Source organism: Protopterus annectens, chromosome 2.part1, assembly GCF_019279795.1.
Source record: "Protopterus annectens isolate FY-2018-M chromosome 2.part1, PAN1.0, whole genome shotgun sequence".
NCBI classification, from domain to species: Eukaryota; Metazoa; Chordata; order Ceratodontiformes; family Protopteridae; genus Protopterus; species Protopterus annectens.
The window spans coordinates 539,243,412-539,267,410 of NC_056729.1; the positions used below are offsets into that span (position 1 = coordinate 539,243,412).

Genomic DNA, 23,999 nt, shown 5'->3' on the forward strand with positions numbered 1-23,999 from the left:
ATCAGTGGGTGCTTCGCATTACCGGAGGTTATATCATCCCTTCAACAAACCCCCTTCTTTAAGGGAAATGGCGGACGTACCACCCAGTCAGCGGGATCAGGCAGCATTAGAGGTTTCAAAGCTGCTAGAAAAAAGACCCATCCAGCCTGTCCCCATCGACCAGATCGGATCAGGAACTTACTCAAGGTTATTTTGGTACCAAAAGACAGGGGACTTCAGGCCCATTTTGGACCTCAGTTCATTGAATCGTTTCAGAAGAAGTCCAAATTCAATGGTCACTCTTCAATCTATTCTTCCTTTGCTGGAAAAGATGCATGGATGTGCTCCATAGATCTCCAGGACGCTTACTATCACATTCCCATAGCTCAAGAGTCCAGGAGACATTTACGCTTCCGCCTCGGAGTCACTCATTTCCAATTCCGAGCACTGCCCTTTGGTCTCACCACAGCCCCCAGGGTGTTCACCAAGTGTCTGGCAGTGGTTACTGCTCACCTGAGAAGTCTGGGATTCCAGGTGTTTCCTTATCTAGACGACTGGCTCCTTACTGCCACCTCCGAGCATCTACTACTCCAAGCGCTCAGAGCCACGTTCACCTTGGGCCGTTTCTTGGGGATCACGTTCAATTTGCAAAAATCTGTACTACAGCCATCTCAGCGTATTACTTTCATAGGCAGACTTAGACACAAAAGAATGCGCGCCTTTTTACCGGCAGCAAGAATTCAGGTCTTACAAGGTCAAGTCAAATCCTGTCTTACCCTACAAAGAGCCCCGGCACATCGGATCCTACAACTGTTGGGCTCGATGGCGTCGACCATACTTTTAGTTCCCTTGGCCAGACTTCACATGCGAATTTTACAATGGCTACTGTCGGTTCAATGGTCTTATCAGGAACTTCCCTTGAACCACTTAATCATAATCACGGAAAGTTGCCGTCGAGATCTGCATTGGTGGCTTCTCCAATCAAATCTCGATCAGGGGCGACCTTTTATACCTCAACGTCCCGTTGCCACTGTGACTACGGACGCCTCCCAGGTAGGGTGGGGGGGTCATTACCTGGACAGGTCGGTCCAAGGCACATGGCAGATCCAGGAAACGCATTTGCATATCAATGTCCTGGAGATGAGAGCGGTACTATTGGTACTCCAAGCTCTCCATCACGCTCTCCCACAGGGCCCGATTACTATCCTATCCGACAACATGTCGGTGGTGTGGTACATAAACAAGCAAGGTGGAACCAGGTCTTACCCACTATGCAGAGAAGCCATGAGACTTTGGCACTGGGCGGTAGCTACCAACCGCTTTCTGATGGCAACGCACATACCGGGGAAGTCCAATGTGATTGCGGACAGATTAAGCAGGACCATTCTTTTACCCCACGAGTGGTCCCTCAACCAGAGTATAGCTGCGAAAATCTTGACAGATGGGGTCTTCCTTGCTGCGACCTGTTTGCCAGCCCTCACAATGCGAAATGCAGAGAGTTCTTCACACTGTTCCCTTCTCAGGGACAGATTCCCAGGGACGCTCTGACTCACATTTGGCCCCCCGGTCTTCTCTATGCCTTCCCTCCGTTCCCCCTCCTACCGAGGGTGATACAGAAGGCCATTTACATGGAGAGCGAGATGATTTTGATTGCCCCGCACTGGCCTCGTCAAGTTTGGTTTCCTTTCCTACAGAGGCATGCGATAGAAGGTCCATGGTTTCTGGATCCGGTGCCAGACCTGTTGACTCATCAGTCAGGACGGCTTCATCCGTCTCTCAGGTCCCTGAAGTTGGCAGCATGGTTACTCCACTTCCATCCTTAGTCCGAGACAATGCTCTTTCGCGGACGTGGTCCACATACTGTCTTCTTCTCATAAACCTTCCACCATCAAACTTTATTCCAGTAAATGGAAAAGGTTTGCCTTCTGGGCTCAAGAACGGGGTATAGATCCTCTCACTGCACCAGTATCGGAGGTTCTGAATTTTCTGGCCTCCCTTTTTCAGTCGGGCTCTTCAGTTTCTACCATTAAGGTTCAGTTAGTGGCGATCTCTAATTTTCATGCTTCATTTGAACCTTCATTGATGTCTCACAAACTTTGTAAGGCTTTCCTTAAAGGGGCTTGGCTCCTTAGGCCTCCTTTATCTCATCCTGTCCCCCCTTGGGATTTGAATATGGTTCTTGCTGCCCTAACTGCCCGTCCTTTCGAATCAGCTGCTACTTGTGATTTAAAATTTCTGTCTTGGAAAACGGCCTTTTTAGTAGCCATAACGTCTGCTAGGCGAGTTTCAGAACTTCAAGCTCTTTGTTCTGATCCTCCCTATTTGATTTTTCACAAGCATAGAGTTTCATTGAAATTAAACCCTGCATTTATACCAAAAGTGGCCTCCTCTTTCTGTATTCAACAAACTATAGAACTCCCTGTCTTTTTCCCAGAATTCTCTAATAACGCAGAATATACTTTGCATCAATTGGACGTACATAGACAACTGCGTTTTTACTTGAATAGAACCGCTCAAACGCGGAAATCAAATCAATTGTTTGTTTCCTTTGCAGTGAACAAATTGGGTCAACCAGTAACAAAAACCTCCATATCTAAATGGATTAAAGATTGTATCATTTTTATTTATTCACAGGCTAACAAAGACCTTCCCTTTCCAGTCAAGGCTCATTTTACCAGGGCAATGGCTACTTCCGTAGCTTTTCACTCCAAGTTATCAATAGATGATATTTGTGCTGCGGCAACCTGGACTTCTCCGCACACTTTCATTTCTCATTACAAATTGGATGTGGTTTCTCGAGGCAGAGCTTCCTTTGGTTCCACAGTTCTCAGGAGTGTGTTCCAATGAGCCACCCGGGATGTAGGTGCTAGTGACGCTGTCCCATCTGTTGTGAATGTAGGCGAGATAGGATCCCATTACATCTTTTAGTTATGTACTTACCATAACTTCGGATGTATGGGATCCATCTCGCCTACATTCATAAGTACCCACCCTCCTTCCCCCTTCCATTCGGATTTAGAGGAGCTGTAGTCTCTTTTTTATTGGCAATTTTTCTTGAAGAACTTTAGTTGGTTATAGTGACTACTAGTTTTTCTGTGTTTGCATGGATGTATGAAAGCGAACAAACAAGATCTGGGGAAGCAGGTGTAGTGCATCCTGGGATAGGGAGTAGCCCAGCCAATGAGAGACTTCGTGCTAGTGTATTAGTTGCCGAGTCGGAGCCGATGGATCGGCTCCGAACCCATCTGTTGTGAATGTAGGCGAGATGGATCCCATACATCCGAAGTTATGGTAAGTACATAACTAAAAGTTATTTGCTGAGCTTCAAAAATGTAACTACAGTGCACCCTACTGGAAAAGAGCAAAACTATAAGAAAATAAGTTGAATTGTTTATGATGGTGGTTATCTCAGCTAGGAGACAGAATATCTGCAGCTAGAAGCTTTCAGGTCTAGGCAAAACTTCTGAGAGATAGGTATGTTTAACGCAGAGGTATTATTTTAAGTTCCTGTTAGCTTGGGAACTAAAGGCAAAGGTGAAAAGTATGATGTAATCTGAGATAACCCAGCAGAAATGTTTGATAGTAATTTAAGAACTATCTCAGAGAGTGAGTCTGTGCATTTTGTATCTTGTTTTGTGACCTATAAACATCCATTCAGCACTTGCATATGCCTGACTCTGTAAGCAAGTTATTTACAACATAGATTCTCTTAGAGATAGATAGGAAGAATAGTAAGTGCAGTCTAGATGTTTTCTGGATTTATGTGTGATTGTCCTGCATGTTGTTTTAAAATATTTCCTGTGATTCTGAACGCTGTTGTCACTGTGGTGAGTTGTTGGGTACTGTCTTGTGCTTTTATTATTTATTATTAAATATATTTAAACCTTTTAATTGTGGCTGGTTTGTTTAGAGATATTTAAGCTCTTAAAGTACTTGCACGTGTATTTGGTGACACTGTATAGGCCCCTCCAATAGCCTTAAAAGTTTGGTCACACTTACCATTTGGATAAGAGTAACAAGCATTACACAGAAGAACTGGAGAGTGTTTTAGCCTTTGAGAGTACTTATATTTATTTGGTGAGACTGTGGCCACTCCTGAAAGCCTTGCTGCATTGGTCGGACACTACCATTTGTATTGGTATCAGTTTCGCTCAGTATGATTGGGTACCCTTTTAAGAGCCTTAGTGTAGTGGCTTTGGAGTGTCTGGAGGCAGTAACTACCTTGGGGGCATAGCTAGTGGATCTGTGCCAGCCTTTCCCAGGTGTGTGTGTGTGTGTGTTTGTGTGTGAAAGTCGAGCCTCAAAGAGTGTGCGTGTCAGCTGCTTGGAGCAGGGACACAGAGTATTGGTATCACAGAGAGAGTGGTGGAGGACTTGGCTTGGACACTAGGCTGAGGACTCAACTCTACAGTTGTGCCAGTGAGGAGTCTTACATGGGGTCTGGAGAGGGGGGGGGGGATCCAGCCCCAGGACTGTGTTCCCTGTGTGTTTTTAAGAGAAATTGTGTTTGATGCAGAAAGCTGCATCTGGAAATTCTGTGTGCATCTGTTTTTGTTCCAGGTAAATGTCCCTCACCAGTGTCAGTGGTGAGGATTCAGGCTGCTTGATACTGGCCCAGAGGGGAGACGTCACACCATTTTTGATAGAGTACACTACAGGGAATTTTTTAAATATATCAACTCATTATACTGACACAGCATGTGCTCCTATTTACCTCTTTCTTCTCCATCCCACCTCTCGCATTTGCCTTCTGCCTGAGAAAAAATTCTTTGAAGTTTGCTTGGGATATAAAAATACCTATGCAAGCACTTCAAGCAAAGATCCTAAACCTTCTAGACTTGGTTGCATACTTGGGTGCCATACATATATCTTCCCATTGTTTTCTTATAAATTGCTTTTCCAGTCTCTCTTCCCAGTCTTTTCTAACCTCTTCTGTTTGATTCTTATAGTTACCATGCAGTGTTCTATATACCCTGCTAATTATTCCTTTTTAAACGCTGCTTTTGCTCTAGATTCAACAAAAAACTCTACCAGAGTAAGTCTTGCAATAAAAATCCCCCTATCACTTTCCCTTTGCCTGTACTCTGAGATCAAGTCCTAGTTGGGAAGGTAGTCTCTAGCCTGAAATCTAAGCGTCTTCTTGGCCTCATCCCACTCTTAATACCTTTCCTGCTTGAGTTATTTGCTCCTGGTATCTTGGTTCCTTTGCCAGGTTTTCCCAATAGATTTTAGACCCCTCTTTGTCTATTTTCTGTACCTCTACTTGCAGTCATCCCTATTGGCAAAAATCTCCTTTCTTCATTCTCATATTGGCTCAGTTCTTAGAATACTTTCTGCTATTTAATGAATATGATATTCTTTATGGTTATTATTCTCATTAACAATCTGCATCCAAAATCCCACTGTCCGTCTATTTCTTGAACTTCCCCCTTGCTTCATCATCATCCCTTTCCACTTTGAATTATGATCTTTGCTTACTTTGTGTATTTGAGCCTTACCTGTATAGCTCTAAAATGTCCCTTCAAATCAGAAAAACCTAAACCGCCTTGTTCTGTTGGAAGGATCATCTTATCCCACTTAACTCTAGCCATTTTTCCTCTGAAATAAATTCCTTCAATTCTTTATAAGTTATTGTCCACAACTTCTCCTTGGGTTGATAAAAGTATACCTGCCCTGTATACAAGACTAAAGGGATTAAAAACATTGTCACTGCTTGTATCTTACTATCCATATCCATAATTATCTTTTCTTTAGTCTCTTTTCCCATGCCCTTAGCTGTCGTAATAGAAGCCTTTTTAATCCATGCTCCTAAATACTTCATCTTATGTCCCCATAAGTATGGGTACTGCTGAACTAATTTGTGTGTGGCTCCATAATTTATGCCTATAGCCTTTGTTTTATCTTCATAAATGTTATATCCTGAAATAACTTGACTGTCTCAAAATGTTCCACAACACTTTGATGTCCTTTTCTGCATTTATCAGGTACAGAATAAAATCAGCAAAAAATAAAGCCATCTTTTCTTAATTACCATATCAAATTATATCCTTGTATTTCTGACTCCCTTATTTCCTTGCTAATGGCTCTAAATATAAAGCAAATAACAAAGGGGAAAGACACTCTTGCCTGGTTCCTCTTTTCAAACAGCTTATCTGAGAGCAACCCTTCCACTTTAATTTTTGCCTCCAATCCTTCATATATTCTTTTAATTAACCTTATTATTATATCAGAGAATGCAAATGCTTCCAATGCTCTACTCATAAAATCCCAGCTTAGTCCTTCAAATGCTTTCTCTGCATCAAGACTTGCCAACAACAGAAGTGTTTTCTTCCATTCTGCTTTCTTCTGGATAATCATTGCTCTATTAATGCTGTCAAATGTTTGCCTTCTGTCCACAAAACCATACTGATCCATATATATCACTTTTGGCAACATTTTTTCCATTCTTTTGGCTAGTACAGGTGTAAGCACTATATAATCTTGGTTTAAAATTGAAATGGATCTATATGAAGCTAGATCTGAAGGGTCTTTGCCATCTTTAGGTAACACAGCCACCACAGCTTTCTTCCATGATGTTGGTGTTGTCCCACATTTTAAAATGCTGTTGAACAAAATCTTCCAGATCTTTATCATTTTCTTTCCTCCTAATTTCCAAACTTCCTAAGGAATACCATCTTAAAGACTTTCCTGAAGATTGATTATACATCGCTGTTATTGTCTCATCACCTACTATCTTAACTAAGTTGTATAGCCTAATCTGCCTCTAACGTTGGCATAATTAAGTCTTCCATAAATATTTCTATTTGTACTCTTTTTCTTGATTTCCACTTTTCTCTGCTTTATAAGCATTTTCATAAAAGTTCCAGAATATCTCCAAAACCTTTATAGGATCTTTGGATATTTTTCTTCTTATAGGTTTCCTAAGGATGCCTAGAGAGGAGTTGTGGTATTATATGAGGTAGTCAGGAGTGGCAGAGAAGTATGTAAGAGTGGTACATGGTATATAAGAGGGCTTTGTGACAGTAGTGAGGTCTGCGGTAGGAGTGACAGATGCGTTCAAGGTGGAGGTGGGATTACATCAAGGATCAGCTCTTAGCCCTTTCTTATTTGCAGTGGTGATGGACAGGTTGACAGATGAGATCAGACAAGAGTCCCTGTGGACTGCGATGTTTGCGGATGACATTGTGATGTGTAGTGAGAGTAGGGAGCAGGTTGAGGAGACCCTGGAGAGGTGGAGATATGCTCTAGAGAGGAGAGGAATGAACACCAGCAGGACTAAGACAAAATATATGTGTGTGAATAAGAGGGAGTGTAGAGGAATGGTGAAAGATGCAGGGAGTAGAGTTGGTGAAGATGGATGAGTTTAAATTTTTAGGATCAACAGTTCAGAGTAATGATGAGTGTGGAAGAGAGGTGAAGAAGAGAGTATAGGCAGGGTGGAGTGGGTGGAGAAAAGTGTCAGGAGTGATTTGTGACAGACTCGTACCAGTAAGAGTGAAAGGGAAGGTTTGCAAGAGGGTAGTGAGACCAGCTATGTTATATAGATTGGAGATGTTGGCACTGACAAAAAGATAGGAGTCAGAGATGGAGGTGGCAGAGTTAAAGATGTTAAGATGTGCATTAGGTGTGACGAGGATGGACAGAATTAGGAATCAGTGTATCAGAGGGTCAGCTGAGGTTGGACAGTTTGGAGACAAAGCCCGAGAGGCGAGATTGTGTTGGTTTGGACATGTGCTGAGGAGGGATTCTGGGTATATTGGGAGAAGGATGTTAAGGATGGAGAGCTGCCAGGTAAGAGGAAAACAGGAAGGCTTAAGATAAGGTTTATGGATGTGGTGAGAGGGGACATGCAGGTGGTTGGTGTGACAGAGCAAGATGCAGAGGACAGGAAGAAATAGAAACAGATGATCCGCTGTGGCGACCCATAATGGGAACAGCCAAAAGAAGAAGAAGAAGGTGGTTTCCTAAGTTTGGCAACAACCCTTTCAGCATTCTGTTGCCTAACTTATTGTGCTAAAAGCTTTTCTGCTCTGGAGTTGTCATCAAAAAATAGTTGCTTAACTGAAATATTTCTAAACTCATGCATGTTTACCATATGCTCCCTTATTTTCTCTCTAGCACTTTGCATTTGCTTCTCTTCTTTTTCTGTGAGATCCCCCTTACTCTGCAATACTTTAACCTTTCTCAGCCCCTCTAAGTAATTTCTGTTGCATCTTAAACATATATTTTCTCTTTTATTTCAACCCTATTTTAAACTCCATTTTCATGTTATCCCTGTCACTAGCTATAACTTCTGAATATATGTCTATATTCCTTAATAAGTCTCTTATAATTTCTACTACCCATTCCTTAAAATTCTCTCTTTTTAACAGGTAAGTGAAAAAGTGCCAGTGTCTTATTTTTTCTTCATTATCCTGTTTTTTTATCTTAGTTTTTATTTTTGCATGATCTGAAATAATTTTTGGATGTGTGACAAAACTGTCAGTTAAATGCACATGTCTATGTGAAATAAAATTTCTGTCTAATCTAACCCAGTTATTGTTCCTCGGGGATTAATATGTATAAATTCTCCTTCTACTGAATTTACATCTTTCATATCAAATATTTTTGTACACTTCTTCAGAAATATGCACTCTTTTTACACTGTCCCTTCTAGGTCCCTCCGATACATCCTTACTAATGCAAATTAAATTCTAGTCCCCACCTATAAATAATATTCCCTGCTGAAATCTGATTATTCCTCCCATAATTTTCTTAAACTCCATTATAGCTGTTTTGGTTAAATATAGATACATGCCATTGTAATCCTCCTCCCTTGTCAGTTGCCCATTGCTACCACAAATTTACCATTTTTGCCTTTTTTTTCCCTCATCTGTCACTGTTGGAGCCCCTCTAGCAATTAGTATAATTACTTCCATTCGCGGTGGTGCAGCGGTTAGCATTGTCGCCTGACAGCAAGAGGTTGTCCCATTCGATTCTCGGCTGGTGCGCCTTCTGTGTGGAGTTTGCATGTCCTCCCCACTGTCAAATGACGTCTAAAGACATGCAGGTAGGTGCGTGCGTGAATGGGTGTGCCTTCTTTGAAGGTTGGGGGTCAGGCTGGCAACTTGGCACCGTACAGATAAACTGCCAATCATTAGCAGACCGTAGTTCCATTGTGGCAACCCCTCACCAGGATAAGCCGAAAGACATACTTCCGTTTTTCTCTGTCCCTGATATTTTGCTGAATATCCATTCTGAAGTCCGCTCTTTGCCAAATTCGCATGCTCATTTAATTCCAAATCTGTCTCCTGCAGCATTGCTATTTGCACTCTGCAATTCTTAATTAATTCAGTAGTCTTTCCATTTTATATATATCTGTAAGGCCATTCTCATCCCAGGATAATGTGGACTGCATAATCAACATGATAAAAGGCTATTGTTCCCACCTATTATACATGACAGCTTTTTTTTTTTTTTTTTTTGTTTTGAAAGAGCATTTCCAGCTTTTGTGTTACATGCGTAATATACTAATGTCTGGCAAGCTGATCTTTTGTACAGTTCTTTTTTCTAATCTCTATTTGAACGTATGTCACATTTTCAAGACTTTTTATTTTAATGAAAACCCTCAAACATAAAACTAAACACAAAACACCCCCATCCCATTTTAATTTGGAACAAACACACAAAGCTATGTACATCTTCAAAACATGAAGTTTAGCCCTTCATAAGGGAACAATTGCCCCAAATTGATGACTGCACCTACTGGCATTATCTAACCTAAAATTAAGGTTACCCATCATACCTGTCAACTTGGAAACATCAAAGATCTGGACAAGGCCCATGAAAAATAGGTACAAATCTGTACGCTGATTAACATCAAAATTGTATACATAATTATGTAACCACACCCACTCCAGTGGAATTGTGGGATACCAACTTTCAAACGCAAACTGAAGAACAGAACCAAAATATGGCACCAGAGTCCCCATGCAGCCATTCCAATGTTTCATTACCTATTTCACCCCATTTACCATAAACACTGTGTGCATACTGCTTACTTCTACAGTGATTATTTGGATTTTATTTTTACATTTTATAGCGCAGTGCACAAACACTAATAGACATCTGCTAAACGAAGCAATACTGTCTAACAATGAAAATAGACTGCCCTTGAAACTCACATTCATTGAAACAGAATTGAAATCCACACCACATCCAAAGAAAATGCATCTGGCCAGTTGTGAATAAAGATTGCCTTTGGGCTGTTTTCAAATCATTGGCCCCTTACACACAAAACAAGAAACATATACGTCTTCTTTGATACACTTTCCTGACTTTATTAAATTATATTCCTTGTATAATACAGCACACTTGTTAGACAGAGCGCATTTTAAATTTATTGTTTGAACAGTTTTTGAGTAGACAATGAAACAAAATGCACGAACCAATAATGACAAAACTGTCTATCATAAAAGTCTAATTCCACACCCACACAATATATATATATATATATATATATATATATATATATATATATATAAAATGTGTATATATATATATATATATATATATATATGTCTATATATATATATATGTAATATATGTGTGTATAAATATAAATATATATATATATATATATATATATATACATATATATATATATATATATATATATATATATATATGTATGTATATGTGTATATATATATATATATATGTGTGTGTGTGTGTGTGTAAACCATAGGCATCTTGCACAGCTTCTCGCACTCATTTTCAATTTCAATTTTATTTTTTGGGGGGGGGGGGCAACCATATTGGAAAGTTGCTAGAATAAAATGTTGTGTTACCACGATACATTTCACTGCCAAGTGTTGAACCCAGGACCCTGTGCACTACAGTCAGAGCAACATACCACTATGCCAGATCAGCATTTTCCTGAAAGATAGGATAGGAAGACTGAAACTTAAATGGCTAGCATTTAGTGAATTCAGTTCTCACTTCTCACCATAGCTCTGAACCTCTTAGCACAAAAAACCTGGACAAAGCCAATAATGGGGGAATGCAGCCCCAAAATAGGGACAAATTTCAAATACTGATCTTATAAACTTAGAAAATTGCTAGAATAAAAGGTTTTGTGTTGCCATTTATTTTCTGAAGAATATGAAGTCTGAAATTCAAATGCCTGCCATTATTTAGTGAATTCAATCCTTCAGTGATTTGCCACAATCATGAAAAGCAATACTGATCTTATAAACTTATAAAATTGCTAGAATAAACGGTTTTGTTTTACCATTTATTTTCTGAAGAATATGAAGTCTGAAATTCAAATCCCTGTCATTATTTAATAAATTAAATCCTTTATTGATTTGCCGCAACAATCCTGAAAACCACAGATTTTATGAGGAACAGATCAAAAATATGTGACATAAATTCACAAGTGGTAGTGGCTAAGGACTTTAGTCTCTTTTTACCCTGTACCCAAGGTACAGAGTTTGAGCCTGAGTACCTCTAGCCATCATGTGTATTAAAGTTTAGCATTTTCTCACACACGCAGACACACACACACACACACACACACACACACACACACACACACACACACACACACACACACACACACACACACACACACACACACACACACACACACACACACACACACACACACACACACACTTCGTTCACCCTGGACTTGAGAACGGCAACACTGTTTGCGGCAGAATCCATTTGAATAAGAGTAAATAAAAAAACATGTAGAACAGACAACACTGTTTGCTTGTAGAATAAATAAAAAAACAGCAACTAAATTTCACAAATAAAAAACATGTTTCCTGCTCTTTCGTTCACCCTGGACTTGAGAATGGCAGAATAGATCCATATTTGAATACTGTTTCCCGCATGCATCCATGTGTGCACTAAGCCCTTGAGCTCAATTCCGACAGGCTGGTAGCCCTGACAGGGCTGATGTCATCGCGCACGTGATGATGTCAGCTCAAAACCGGGGGGGTTAAAAATAAAAAAACACTAGGAAAAAGTCGGAAATGAAGGGAATCGTGGCACCCCATTATTTGGACCCCAAAACACGGTAAAAAATTAGTAATTCAGTACGGTTGAGAGGTATGTTACCCATGCGAAAATGCTTGCTACAGCCCGTGCTTCCACTTACACTGATCGCTGTCTATTCTCTTATCTGTCTTCCCTTCCCAGATATGAAAAATAGCTTATATGCTTTCAGAAAATATTAACTTTTAGCCTTAAGAAAAAGTGCTCTGGCTATCTTTAAATAAAATGAAATTGTACACTGTTCTAGTAACTTCATTAAAGTTTTAAGGCTGCTAGGGAGGTTGTTACCTCTTACTCACTTCCAATAATTTCAAACTTAATTTTTTCATTAAATTGATTGCCATTGTACCACTAAATGTTGCATTTCCCTCAGCAAAGAATACTTAGAGTTCTCACGATTCACTGCTTGCATCTGCAGACAGCTGATCTCCATGGAAATGTACTCAGCAATGAGTCTTTTTCAGCTGTAGACACCTCAACTGCATTGAACTTTGCCAGTGGTAAACAAGCATGCTAATATCTTTGTAATTTTAAGATGCCATGCCCTTACGTATAAGTTGCGCGACACAAAAGGATTTCCTCACCACTGTGGCCACATGGTGGTCAAAGGTAAAGCTGTTGTCTATGTACGTACCCAGATCCCTGACCACTGGGTCAACTCTTAGGGGTGTATTATCAACATGGTAATTAGCTGGGATGGTTGACTTCCCAAAGCATGCAGTTATGCATTTTTTGGCATTGAGTTTAAGACCATGTAAACAAACCTTCTAAACATTAATGATAGAAAGTAAGGCGTATGCGTTACAGTCCACCCAGAAGTTTGAGTCAGCAAAAGTCCAATGTTTTTCAGCCACTTTTTCTTCAAAACCATATTTTACAAATGTGCTAAGACTCTTTATAATCACTAATTTTTTCACTAATTTCAGAGTTGCTTGTCTTCTTCCTTTTTATCTCCATCTCCCAATACCAGGCTTTGGTTCAAGTCCAACATACAGCTGATTCTTCTAGTCAACTCTTGTGCTTTTTTCTGATTCTCAAGCATTTTCCTGTGGAACATTGGAAGGGTTTCACTGGCAAAGTCTCTCTATGAACCCTGCTGTCAGAAGAATGTGAAGCAGAGTCCTCTTCTGTTTGCTAACTCCCTTTTTGTTGGATAAACTTTTGAATTTCCTCCTTAGCCTGTTCTGTGTTAAAAAATTACTTTGATCCTCCAAGAAACAGCACTTTGAAGACAGCTGAATACTACAGCTTGAACCTCACACCGGCCTCTTGACATTCCCCGACTGGCTGGGATAAATTTGCTTCTCTTCTATCTGGTGTACAGCGAAGTGTCTCTCACCAATGATAACCTTCATTACAACTTAAATTGTCTTAGTAATAAAATAGTAAATATAAACCAACTAGTCAGATTTGCAATTTCTAAAGAAAAACACAAAGCAACTTTTCACAATGCCCCCCCCTCCCCCCAGAAATTAAATATGATAACTTTATGATCTCACAACTGTGTAGAAAAGGGAATAAAACTTGAATTATGTAACGGTCAAGTTGTTAAAGATTGACTGTTGACGTAATTTGACCAACTGTATCACCAACCAATATGACCAGGATTTTCACACACAATAATAACTGCTTGCAGTGACGAATCTTGTAACATCTTTATATAGACTGATACAGAGAAAAATAAAGCCTTTATCAACTGAGACACTGATGAGCACATAATTTATTGAAGAAAACCCATAGAAGCACCAACCATCATAAACTCATGGCAACAAACCTACCCAATGTAAATAAAATTGTCCTGCTAAGTTCAAAACTTACAATTAATGACATCCTATTAACGCCATGACACAAATGTAAATTTAATGCATTTATCACCGTCATTACGTGGGGCTTCACCACAGTCCTTCACTTATCTCTGCTAACCCCACAGTCATCCAGCCACTTCAGAGTCAAATAACAGCCTGTGCTGCAGTCAACAGAATGTCACTTGAATATAGCATGAATTGATCAGCTGTACAAACAATAAGAACGAAAACTGCTATCACAAGTGGAAACGTGTAATCTATGACTTGTATTACAAGTGTGTGTGTGTGTGTGTGTGTGTGTGTGTGTGTGTGTGTGTGTGTGTAAATATTTATGCATACGTATACATGTAAGTGCATGTGAAATGTGGACGGCAGATTGTAAACCCAACAGAAAATATTTTTAAATTCAAGATAGTGCCTGCCATTGATGTTTATATACCAACTTGATTGACCATTACAATAATATCTTCATAAAGGACTGCTGCTTATGAAGTTCTTAGCTGTCATTGAAGCATTGAAGGTGGTTGCTGTGCTTTAGTTTATTTTCATTCCTTTGTATTTATTTTTTTTTTCAGATTTAGTTCTCAGCATCGTTTTTGGAAACCTAATGAGTTAGAGGAGGAGAACGAAAACAAGGAATTGGCTTCGATGCTCAAAACACGATATATTACATTTGCTGGAAAGTTTGAACCAGTCAAGCATAAATGTTGTACGCCAATGCCTGATGGAAGACTTTGTGAGAGACAGGACCGGTTTAAGGTTTGTAATGGTTTTGTAAGGGATTAATGATATTCTTAGAAAATACGGCAGTCAAGACATGCCCTATTGTGGATACTGAAGTGGTCATAAAGTTTCTGCTGCTTCCTTTTCTTTAAGAATATCTTTGTTTAGCACTTAACCAGTAGAATTTTTTTGGTGAGTTCTTTTTTATTAAATTGATAATGAGCAAACGAGGAATTGTTATATTCTAGCTATTGTATGTATTAAAATTATTAGTATCCATGCAAATGCTTTTAACGTTGCTTCCACAAGATACTGCTGGACATTATGTTTTGCTGTATAATGTGAAAGTGCAGATTTAACCTGTGCTACTTAAGAACACATTTCAGAATGTTAATGGGTTGGCTGTTGTAGAAAAGATGTAGACACCTGAGATTGGAAGAAGGTGCTTCACAGCTTCACTGTGTACATCATTGTTAGCACAATTCATATTAAAAATATGAATGGACAAGGAATTTGGTGCTCTTAGTTACTGTGGGGATCAACATGATCCTATTCGTTCAAGTTGTCTGATCTGACTTATGGTTTGTTGAACTGCTTGTTTGTTGTTAACTCATAGCACTAGTGCCCTAGTCTCGAGCCCCTTTAAGAATTCTCTTCCCACAAGATTTTTTGGCTAGGCTTGTATGGGCCCTAGGGCCGATAGCCTAGTACCTACCTATGAAGAATGCTGTATTGGCTAAGATTACCTTTGATCTTGTTTGCCGTCATCACTAGCAGATGTAGATCTCCTCTTGGCAATTTAGCAAAATTCTTCTCATCAATAATTCTTTTTCAAACATAGCTAGATATAATTTTTTCTTGTTCTCTGTAGGTAGACTAATTGGTTAGGATTTTTATCACTCATCTTTCCAGTCATTTAGCCATTTATCCTCCTCATTTCTTTGGCATCAGCATTTCTGAATGTCACATTCCTTGTTAAAAAAAAAAATTAAGGAAAAATGCTTTAAAAAATGTCAGCGGTATGATCATAAAGTACCATTCCATTTTTCACATAATTTGTGTGTATCGTGTTTGGGAGTGGAACAGTTTACTGATGATCGTACTATTGGCAAAACCTTCAGGCTCAAGGCTCTGTCTGATTGAATAAATAAACTTGTCAATAAGAACTTTTTGCCCTTGGAACTGAAACTGACAAATACCAAAACTCCTGTTGGAAGCATAGATCAAAACAGTCTGAATCCAGAGACACACTTTAGAGTCTTTTTTGGCCCTGAGGATTCCTCAACCAGAAATGACATATGAATCTATGCCAGTACACTCTTCCCCATTGGCTCCATGGGTGTCAGAGTCAATCATTATGCAAGACAAATCTCCTAAGAAGCTCCTAAGTTGGACTTCATCAGAAAGGGAACTGTGCAGGATCCCTTCTCTACCACCATTCCATTTTATCTTTCCAGTCCTTCATGTCTTACCAGAGTACTTAAGAGGTGGATTGGGATCACTTGATGAAGACCTTCTTGAAGATGCAGATTGAGATGAGATTTCTCCCATCCACTTTAGTTGCAAAGGTGGCTAGGGCCAGCACTATATCACCCTTCCCCTTTCTGGACTTTCTCCATCTGGATTTTGGACACGATCCTGGATCTGATGTCTGTACCCTCTGTGCATGCCCTAACTTCTGGTTTTGCATTTGAGGTTCCTGTCTGACATACACTCAACTCTGAATATGCTGGGGTCATGCCCATCTCATGACCATCAGCTCAAACCCTAGGCCATAGCACCATCATCAGAGTTGTCTCAAATGGTTCTGTTGTCAGTGTGTGAGACTTCGGATATTTGAGTCGTCGTTTCTGATCCCCTCCTTGAAGCCATCTGCCTTCTCCACATCAGGGATGCCTGCTTTGGGTTTGATCATTTCTGTCTTCAGGTAGAACAGATGGAGTCATGGAGATGACTTCCTCATATCTGGCAGAGGTTAAGGCCTTCCAGGTCATGGAGAGGATAATTTTATCTCCTTTGAGAATGGAAAAACGGACAGTGAAACTGACCTACCTTGTGGCTCTTACTCTTTTTCACCTCTCAGCTGTTGAGCTTCCTTAGAACATAGTCAAGTTCCAGGCCTTAAAGTCACTGTCTCAGTAGTTGGGGAATATCCTACCCAATATTCCAAGAAAGAGGACATGTAAGAAGAGACGCATGGACTCCCCTTCAGAATCTGTCACATTTGACACTGACTCAGATGATAGAGAAGGTTCCTCCAGTCCTCTTCCAAAGACACCACCTTTGGCACAGTCTTGTAACTCATGTGGAAGAAGGGATCTTGCTCAACCAACTCACCCTCTCAGAATTAAATGATTCTGTTTGAAGCCTATAGTTTGACAAGTTCTACTTCTTGGATAGTCCCTCCAGCAGACAAGTTAATAGATCTGGCCATAAGGAGGTCATGGCAGGAACCCAGTACACGTAAATCCTTGCTTCGGGAGCTGGACAAGATTATCAGGCCCTCCCAAGGACAGACAGCACTGGGCAAAAACTTTGTTGGTGGATTCCATTATCGTGGCAGCAGCAACCAGAAAAGAGCTGACCAATGTTGCAGCTACTGTCCACCCACTATTAACAAAGAATCTAGGGCTGTGGACAGGCTAGAGAAGCAAACATATTCTTCAGTCACTTTTGTGCTTAGGACCCTGAACTACCCCACTTACATGAATCATTTTCAGAGGGATCTGGTGCAACATGCTCTTTTCCACACTGGGAATGAGACCCCCTACATTGAACTCAGGGGAGCCATTAGTGGCATCCCTGTGCATGAAGATCAGCATTATGAACCTCTTCATGTGGCTCATGCACAATACGGCCGATTGAGTGCCTAGGGCAAAAATAGCAGGCATAGCTATGAGACACTAGACCTGGCTATGTCTCTGAAATTTTGCAAACAACTTTAAAGTGTCCTTCGCAAATGCCACCATTCATAGGTTCATATGTAAATTCTAGGCTGTCAGTCTGCAGACTGTTACAAGTCTGGTTAGAATCAAACCCTGTATGTTGCACATCTAAGACAAAGACTTGAACCACTATGCCAATCCCACCCCTTTAACAGATCTTCACTGTCTGGTCCATCTGTGAAAAAAATAATGCAGAAATGTGAGCAAGTTGGCAACATACTTTCTGCCAGCAGAGTGAAAATTCAGCCTCCACAAAGATAATATTCCTGGAACCAAAGTCACTCTGGTTTAGAAAATCTAAGTTAACAGCCTTTTGACCCAAATTCTGATGGGGCTGGCTAAAGCAGAGGTGGCCCATTCAGTGGATGCAGGGCCATAGACCATGGGGGTCCACACAACCAGGGGTATTGTAGGCTTTTTTTCAACAGGCAGCCTCGCTGGTTGTTCTGGAAGCAGTTGGGAGTTGCTTATCTTTTTACTTTTCTATGTGAGTGGCCATCATTGAGGACAAATAGGTAACCAGAGTTATATCCAGAGGCTGTTCAATATTCTTTTCCCATCCCCCTCCAGAATCAAAAATGCTGCTTCCAGACACTCCACCCATTATTAGAAGCAACTCCTTACTCAACAAAGGAGCCATCCATGAGGAACCATCAGACCAGATAGGGTCAGTATTTTATTCCAGTTTCTTTTTGGCTCCAAAAAAAACTCAGGACCTAGGCCCATTTTGTACACCAGTCATTTGAACACATATGTCAGAAAGGACCCAGTTCAGGATGGTCACAGTGCAGTCAGTTTTACTTTGCCTCACAGTAAACAACTGAATGTGTTCAGTGGGTTTTCAGGACTCTGACCTCCATATAAAAATAACCAAAATGTTTTGGAGATATCTATGCTGCCTCCTTGGAGCCAGTCACTTTCAATTCAGAGCCCTGCCCTTGGTCTCACTACATACCCCCCCCAAGTGTTCACTAAATGCATGGTGGTTATAACAGCTCACCTACACCTTCAGGGAATCAAGGTCTTCCCTTATCTGGGTGACTGACTTCTAGCTGTCCTAACAATGGTTCTTTGCGCAAAGCCAGGGACTGTTTGCTTAAGACTCTGTCTGCCCTTGGGCATTTCAGTAAATTAACAAAAATCATTCCTACATCCAACTCAGGCAGTCCACTTCTTCGGATATCAACTGAACATGACCAAGTTCAGTAACATCTCATTCAGCATACAGATGTTAGGCATTGAACTAGCCCTTCAGAGCCTTCTTCAGATTTTTTATCCTGTGGCTGCTTTAGTCCTCATGGTTCTCAGTTTATTGACTTTGCCCATACTAATGGCTTAGTTCACTTGCCATTGTATGAGAAATCCTACAGTTACATCTCAGAGAGCAGTGGTCTCAGCTTTTACAGCCCCTCTTAACTCAGATCATTATAATCAGTACCTGCAGACAGCACTTATACTGGTGGCTAGACTCCCCTTATGTACATTCTAGCAGACAGTTTGTTCTTCAACTTCTGAAACAGTAGTTACCACAGACGGTTCCTACCTAGAGTGGGGAGACTTAATAGGATAATATGATCCAAGGTTTATGGATTCCAGTAGAGGCCAGTCTTCACATCAGTGTGTCTTAAAAATGCAGGTAGTTCTCCTAGTGTTGCGAAACTTCAAGATTGTCTTACTCTGGAGGTGATTGCTGCACAGACAACTTGTCATGGTTTGGTCATATATTAGTAAGCAAGGAGGAACAAAATCATATCTCTTGTGCCGAGAAGCAGTGAAAGTTTGGCAATTAGTGATGGCTTCACATCACTTGTGAGCAGCAATGCACATTCTGGGGGTACTCAGTTGGCTTGCGGACAGGCCAAGCAGTTCAATCCTAATGCCTTACAAGCGTCTGTCAGTCCATTTGTAGCACAGCAGATGTTCCATGTTTTGGGCCATCTTTCCTGCAGTCATTTTGCTTCCCCCTGACAACACTAAGTACAGCAAGTATTTTGTCATGATCCCTTCATGGAGGCAGTCACCATGGCTGCTCCAATCAGAGTGCCCCCCCCCCATGCCGACTACCGTACATCTTTCCACCCTTAAACATGTACTCAGATTTCAACAGAAAGAAATCTAATGCGAGGTGTCTTGTCATCTTCATTGCCCCCTTTTGGCCCAGGCAAATCTGGTTTCCCTTTCTCAGGCCTAAACTCAAGGATCCCCCCCTAGATATTGGATCCAGTGCAGGATCTGCTTTTGCATCCCTCAGGGGAAACCTCATCCAGACCTTCTTAACCTCAAATTAACTGCTTGGTTTCCCAAATTCCAATAATGGCCAATAACCCAGCTCTTTTTTCTAATGTTGTTAGAATATTTTCCACTTTCCAAAACGAATCAACTCACAAGCTGTATCGTGGGAAGAGAAAATAATTTATTTGGATTCCATCACAAGACTTTAACCTCTTTTTCAGCCACTAGTACAGATGTACTTCACTTGTTTGTAGATGTTTGATTCAGGTTTTGGTTTCTCCACTGCTGAAGTCCATTTAATGTCTATTTCTAATTTTCAGCTGGGTCAGCAGGACCACTTGTTGGCTTCTCAAAAGCTCTATAAGCCTTTCTAAAAGGAGTTTTTCATGTCAGGTCACCAGTCAGGGAACCAATTCCACCTTGTGACTTTAACAGACATTGACAAAACCTCCATTCGAGCCAAAATCTACAACTTAGCCAAAATTCCTTTCTTGGAAGACTTTGTTTCTCATGGGTATAACTTTTGCAAGAATGGTGTCTGGATTTCAAGTACTCTGTTCACTACTACCTTATGTGGTCTTTCACAAGAACAGAGTAGAAATCCCTCCATTTTCTCCAGAATTTCTTCCAGGGCAGCCATAGTTTAGCCCATTCATCTACCAGTATTTTACCCAAACTTGTACTAGCAAAGGAGAGTATGTTCTCCATACCCTGAATGTTCATAGAGAACTGCAGTGTTATCTTCATTTGACCAAATTCTTCAGAAAAGATTCACAACTTTTCATCTCTTTTGCACTTAATAAGGTAGACTGCAGTGTCTCCAAAGTTACTATTTCCAGATGGTTTTTGAATTGCATTTCCTACATCTGCTCAACCCATAATCACCCTTTGTCAGACAGAACTACAGCCCATTCTGCTAGATCAGTGGCTGCCTCCTCAGCTTTATTCAGATGTTCTTAAATAGATTAAATTTGTATAGCTGAAGCCTGGTCATCTGTGCATACCTTCATTAAGAACTACAAATTGGATTTCATTTGTAGATCAAGAGCTTTCCTTGGAGCCTAATGGTCTCTTATCATGATGCCACCCAAGAGTTCAAGAAGCTTGGGATACTGACCCATAAGTTGGATCAGACAGACTGAATGAATAGGGAATGGAAAATATGTACTTATGATAACACTGGAGCCTTTCCTTCATGTCTGTCCGATATGACAACCCACCTTCATTCCCCCACCTTCTTTCATTGTAGGACAATGAAGGATATTTTCACTCAGTGTGGCACACTGCAGTAGGCTCCTTATTTCTGGTATCAGACTCGATCTTAGGTGATCTTGCCCACTTGAGCATTACGGGGAGGAGAATTCTTAAAGGGGCACGAGGGTTGGAGCAGTAGTGATGCCAAGTTGGATCCAAAAAGGGGTTAGGGGTTGATAAAATGGTGGAAGTTGTTTACTTCACAGACACAAGGTACAGGGTTAGATTCTCACTTTTGAAAGGGAAATTAGCTGGGATTAAAATGGTCCACAAGGGCATTTAGCCTAGTACTTTCCTAAAAAAAATATGAATTGGTTTGAGGACCCCTACATCATAGCAGATGGACATGAATGAAAGGATCCGGCTTTGTGGTAAGTACATAACTTCCATTTTTCACATCCAAGATGGTGAATCTCAAACCTGCACTGAACGTACAATAAAAAGATAAGTTTGCTATATAAAGTGAAGTTCAAGTGTTACTTCTTTAGTAGGCAACAAATACCTATATGTAGTATGCAAGAGGTTATTAAAAAAGAAGAATGGAATTCAGTCACAAAACAGAAATATGGACCCTCCCTGGCTGTCAGTTCTTGTAGGAGTTGCAAAGCAAAACCATAGAATCTGGTGTATGAGCACTTAGCTACTGTCTTTAACTCAAAATTAGATTAACCGGATGATAATCAACTGTGTTTTCTAACCAAGGTCACCACCCCTTGGAATATATTACTGCATAGAAATTGCTACCAAGTTTTCCTACAGCAAAATATACTGATAAATACTGTCTACTGTGACTCATAGTCACTTACTGATTTACTCTGCTTAACTGCTGTTTAGTCTTCCTCCATGCCATATATGCTGTTGTTGATTGTTGTTCAAAAGTTGTATCAATCCTGATACTGTTGCATTTTTGCCTGTACTATGGAATTATATAATGTGTAAACTGTTTCACTCCCACTGACTCTGCTGTTCTACTAAATTTTTATTCTCCCCCACCCTTGCTAACTGCTACTGGTTCCTTCCTTCTCCACTCATGCATCTCTCCCACCCTCTCCCCTGCTGTTCTACTACCTGTCTATCCCACTGTCTTATTAACCTGTAGGTTTTTCCAAGCCCTATATAAAAGCTGTTTTGTATCTGCTTCTCTCCACTGTTTGTCTGCTGTCTTTCTGTAGTTTAAAGCCTGCACCCACCTCTGCCTTCAAACTGACCTCTTCCATCTCCACTTTTGTTTTTATTCCAGGTTGTTAAGCCTGGTCAAACTTGACTGCTGTCCACATGCTGTAGCATCCAAATACAGACACCTGGACATCTGGTTCCATCTGGCCATAACAGCCCTCCTAGGCAAAGTTTCTTCCTCCCAGCTTGTATGTTTTACCCCAATTTACACTGTACTAGTAGGATAGCTTCATACAAGTGTTCTGTGCATCACTGCACTGTGCTGACTGCACAAATATCTCCCTTTCTTGCCCCAGCTGCTGTACTAACTGTATCTCTCCCCCTCTCCTACTCTTCTTAGATTTCCCTCTGCTCTCCCAAGGCCTCCTACAACTCTTATAGCATTAAACACTGCACACTTTCCTGTGCCTTTCTCTGCTGTTTTTCCTTTTCTCCTCTGCTACTTTTGGAATCCTGTGTTTCTACTGACAATAGCCTCCCTCTTTTCTGTGACAATATTTACCCTTTCTGGGTTTCTTTGATTGTTTTTCTTATGCTGTGCTGAGTCTGGTCCTGCCTGCTATGATCAGGCTCACTCTGCTCCCCTACCCTACCCCCATTCCCACCCACCCCCTGCAGCAATTTCCTTTATAGCTATCTTCCCATAACCCCACCCCTCCCCACTCCCACATCCCATAGCATCAACCAGTTAGTTTCCCCTACACCTTCTACCCAGCCCCCACCCTTCCCACAACATCTAATTCACTCCTGCTACCCTTTCCCTTCTCCCCTTAATAATTCCATGCATACCCCTTACACACATACTGCCCTCTCCCACACTCCTTAGCCTGTCACCATGCTCCTTCTATACCTCATTATCACACACACCTTACTCAACACCCGTACTCTTCTACATCCTCTTACTCTACAACCTCCATTACCCATTCTCCTCTCCCATCTCACCCACTCTCTTTCCTCAAAATCAGAATCCTTCCAAACAGCTTCCCACTTCACAAACACAAACCAAAGCATCTCTTACCTTTCCTTATTAAATCACTTGTACTTCACCCCTTTAATTTTCTCCATCTGCCAGCTGACATCCATCTCAACCCAGGCCCCGTCAACAACATCTACTCTCATTCACATTACTCCCACACTCCCACACGCCCTACAACCAACTCGTAAAACTCTCTCCTTCTACTCCATCAGCATCCATATCATTCTTAACAAGGTATCTGAATGTCATTCCTGGATAACCCAACACTATTCTAACATAATCTCTCTCTCTCTCTCTCTGTGAAACATGGTTTAAACCCTACAACACTGACAGTGAATTCCTCCCTCCTGGCTACAACATCCTATGCCTTGACAGAACATGCAAAAAAGGTGGAGGGGTAGCCATAATGTACTCTGACCTCTTTATCTTATCTCCCATAATGCACCCACCCCTCCTTTTCACCTAGCTGAACTCATCATTGCTAACTGCAGACTTAACAAACACAAAACCCTTTATATTGTTGCTATCTGTATACCCCCCTGCGGACAACATACCCCTACTAGAACAAATCCTGCACTGGATAGCTGACAGTATATCCAACAAAACTATTGTTCTAGGAGATGTTAATATCAACTGGCTAGACATAATTTTTATCTCCTCTACCAGCATAAATCTTTACAGCTATACCCAGCTTATCTCATCTCCCACTTTCCTTCACAAACCTACAAACTCTAGCTCTGTCCTTGACTGGATTCTTGTCTCACATGCTCACGTCTGTCACCACCCCATATCTCTGCCTGACTCCATTAGTGATCACTCCCCTACAAAAGTATTAAGATTCTCCCCCCACCTCCTGAGACCTCA

The 23,999-nt window shown here is 40.9% G+C and overlaps 1 protein-coding gene across 1 annotated transcript in view; it reads left to right on the forward strand.

The window, feature by feature from the left end:
- Positions 1–23,999, forward strand: part of UVSSA (UV stimulated scaffold protein A) — a 1,327,799-nt gene that overhangs the window by 920,582 nt on the left and 383,218 nt on the right. Inside the window, exon 12 of the mRNA XM_044062324.1 lies at positions 14,405–14,588. Within this exon, the coding sequence (XP_043918259.1) occupies positions 14,405–14,588 (184 nt within the window). The remainder of the gene's footprint in view (positions 1–14,404; positions 14,589–23,999) is intronic.